Genomic DNA, 907 nt, shown 5'->3' with positions numbered 1-907 from the left:
GGACCGGCCACCCGCCCCTTTGGGAGGTGGCACCGAGGCGTACTGGGAACAGCCATCTTGGGGTGCCGGGGAGCCCCGGGTCAGAGCAGCCCCTCACTGTCCTTCCCGTGCAGCCCCCGGCCGAGGACAAGATCAACGGGATCCTGCTGGGTTTCCGCCTCCGCTACCGCGAGCTGGTGTACGACAGCCTGCGCGGCTTCACCCTCCGCAGCATCGGCAACCCCAGCGCCACGTGGGCCGAGCTCACCTGTGAGTGCTCACAGCCCTGCTGAGCCTGGGGACGCGTGGCTGGGGGGGTGACTCAGTCATGGTGGGTTGAGGACAGGGCAGGGCAGCATCCTGCGCTCCACAGCCTCTCCCGGGTACCAGCCTGCAGCTGTCAGGGTCAGGTTGTGCCCCATGGAGCTGTCACCGGCCCCCTCATGCCACCAGGTCTGTGGTCCCTAACACACTTGTCTGCGATGTCGCTGGTTCAGTCCTGCTGTGCTCAGCCCCCCGTGTCCCTGTAGCGCAGGTGTCCATGTATCTGCACCTTACATGGGTGTCTGCACCTGACATGGGTGTCTGCGTGACGTCCCGCTGTGTGTGTCCGGGCGTGCTGCCGTCCTCAGACCCCAAAGGGAACGGGGTCACATCCACTCTGGGGGCAGCAGGGACACAAGCGACAAGGGCAGAGCGCAAGACCAGACCTTGCCCCATCCACCGCTCTCGGCCACGGTCGGACCCCTGTGGAGACTCTGATGCCCAGACCCGGCTTGTGCCACTCAAGGGATGGGGCTGGAGGATGGGAAGGCTCCTCGGTGCTGTGACAGCTCAGTTGGCGTCTGGGGGTGACAGCGCCCTTGTAGGGGACCCCTGGCCTGCCCTGGGGTGGGCAGCCGTGCTGGGGTGGGTGCTCACAGGCGGG

The 907-nt window shown here is 66.7% G+C and overlaps 1 protein-coding gene across 1 annotated transcript in view; it reads left to right on the top strand.

Annotated features, from left to right (window-relative positions):
- LOC103914934 (protein sidekick-2-like) overlaps positions 1–907 on the top strand; it is a gene marked incomplete at its 5' end in the record, with an annotated part of 38,233 nt that overhangs the window by 21,257 nt on the left and 16,069 nt on the right. Inside the window, 2 exon segments of the mRNA XM_009321665.1 lie at positions 114–249; positions 433–470. Coding sequence (XP_009319940.1) covers positions 114–249; positions 433–470 — 174 coding nt within the window.

This window comes from Pygoscelis adeliae, unplaced genomic scaffold, assembly GCF_000699105.1.
Source record: "Pygoscelis adeliae isolate BGI_AS28 unplaced genomic scaffold, ASM69910v1 Scaffold184, whole genome shotgun sequence".
Classification (NCBI taxonomy): Eukaryota; Metazoa; Chordata; class Aves; order Sphenisciformes; family Spheniscidae; genus Pygoscelis; species Pygoscelis adeliae.
The sequence above is the reverse complement of the archived record's forward strand: the minus strand, read 5'-3'. Positions and strand labels throughout refer to the sequence as shown.